The following is a 1,556-nucleotide window of genomic DNA, read 5'->3' on the forward strand; positions in this document are numbered from 1 at the left end:
GAGAGAGAGAGAGAGAGAGAGAGAGAGAGAGAGAGAGAATGAGAATGAGAATGCACCCAGGCCTCAAACCTCACCCCCAGTAACACACCTCTAAGACTACACAAAACCACACCTACGCCAACACCTTCTGATCAGTCTAATCCTTTCAAACAATTCCACTCCCTAGTGACTAAGATATGAGTCCATGGGGGCCATTCTTAATTCAGACAGCACAGATGCACATGTGAAGTTTGTAGGGAAGTGCTTTAGAGAGCTCTACCCAGGGAAAGCAAAGGGTGTGCTGAAAAGTACTTGCTTAAATAGGATTCCTGAACAATGTAAGGGAACAAGTATTAGGCAGGACAGGGGACACAGAGATACAACTATATATATTGAAAATGAACGAGAATCCCAGCCATAAAACAGAACAGGAGCACAGTTTCACAGTTCACACCCAGCCTTCGTGGGATAATGCCACAGTTATGTGAAAGTTGTTTTGCAAACAGTCTATACCATAGACTGTGACAGTTAATTGTAAGGATGATAATGATGTATATGTTATAGCTGATGAGTTTTTTCTTCTGTGTTTTGTCAAATCATTTGAAATTTATTTAAGTCTATAAAGTTACACTACTTGTGTTTTCTTTTCCTAGACTGCAATGGATCAACTTCATATGCACTTCACTCAGGCCATTCACAACACCGTGTTTCAGGTTGTGCTCGGCTATGTGGAGCTGTGTGCGGAAAACACAGATACAAAATTCCAGAAGCTGCAATACAAAGATCTCTGTACGGTATGCATTAGTGCTACTATTGTTCGTCTCTCCCCATTTCTTTCTAGCTACTGTCTGAAGATGCCACTAAAATAGAGACAAAACATGTTTATCATTTTTTCTTTTCCAATGTAGTTCTTATACAGAACAGGTGAGAAGTAGATATATTAGGTGTGCTTCAGTAGGCGGCTTGACTGACGGGCAGCTCAGAGTGTGAAGAGCCCAGGCTGACAGCTGGAATTGGTAGTGTTGTTTGTTTTTTCTGGGCAGGTGGCGGAGCAGCAGTACCACAGACAGAAACCAGGCATCTCGTTGCTCCTCGTCCTTTTGGCTTTTTGAAGCATCTCACTCCCTTAGTCTCCCAAGTTCCAGAATTGTGGACACTTGCTGCCATCAACTTGTTCGATCCTGTTAAACATCAAGTGGCCTTGTTGAGGGCATTGGATGAAAGATCTTGGGCAGGGCAGGTCTGTAGCTACAGAATTGGAAGTCATATGAATCTGTTAACTAGAGCCATGAGACCAGATAAGAAGATCGGGGAAAGGGTGAAGGGGAGGTGAAGAAGACATTAAGCTGTTGGCTTGTGGCATTCTGGCTTAGGTTATGGGAAAGAGAATAAAGAATCTCAAAACGTAGCTGGCAGTGTAGGAGCACCGCCAAGAAAGGGTGGTGTCACAGCCCTGTGCAGGAAGGGTTCAGAGGATGGCCTAGAGCTAAATGCAGTGACATTCCATGGGCCACACGGCTGCAGTGTGCGTGTCCTTGTTAACTGTGGGCATGGGCCACACGGCTGCAGTGTGCGTG

At 44.6% G+C, this 1,556-nt stretch overlaps 1 protein-coding gene across 2 annotated transcripts in view; it reads left to right on the top strand.

The window, feature by feature from the left end:
- Vps50 (VPS50, EARP/GARPII complex subunit) overlaps positions 1 to 1,556 on the top strand; it is a 107,595-nt gene that overhangs the window by 36,036 nt on the left and 70,003 nt on the right. Inside the window, exons 12-13 of one of the 2 annotated variants that reach the window (XM_026787530.1) lie at positions 633 to 773; positions 1,023 to 1,540. In XM_026787530.1, the coding sequence (XP_026643331.1) occupies positions 633 to 773; positions 1,023 to 1,091 (210 nt within the window). In that variant the 3' untranslated portion in view covers positions 1,092 to 1,540. Of the gene's footprint in view, positions 1 to 632; positions 774 to 1,022; positions 1,541 to 1,556 lie in introns of those variants that run through there. The other variant, XM_005363676.2, reaches the window with a different exon arrangement.

The sequence above is a fragment of the Microtus ochrogaster genome, linkage group LG10 (genome assembly GCF_000317375.1).
Source record: "Microtus ochrogaster isolate Prairie Vole_2 linkage group LG10, MicOch1.0, whole genome shotgun sequence".
Taxonomy (NCBI): domain Eukaryota; kingdom Metazoa; phylum Chordata; class Mammalia; order Rodentia; family Cricetidae; genus Microtus; species Microtus ochrogaster.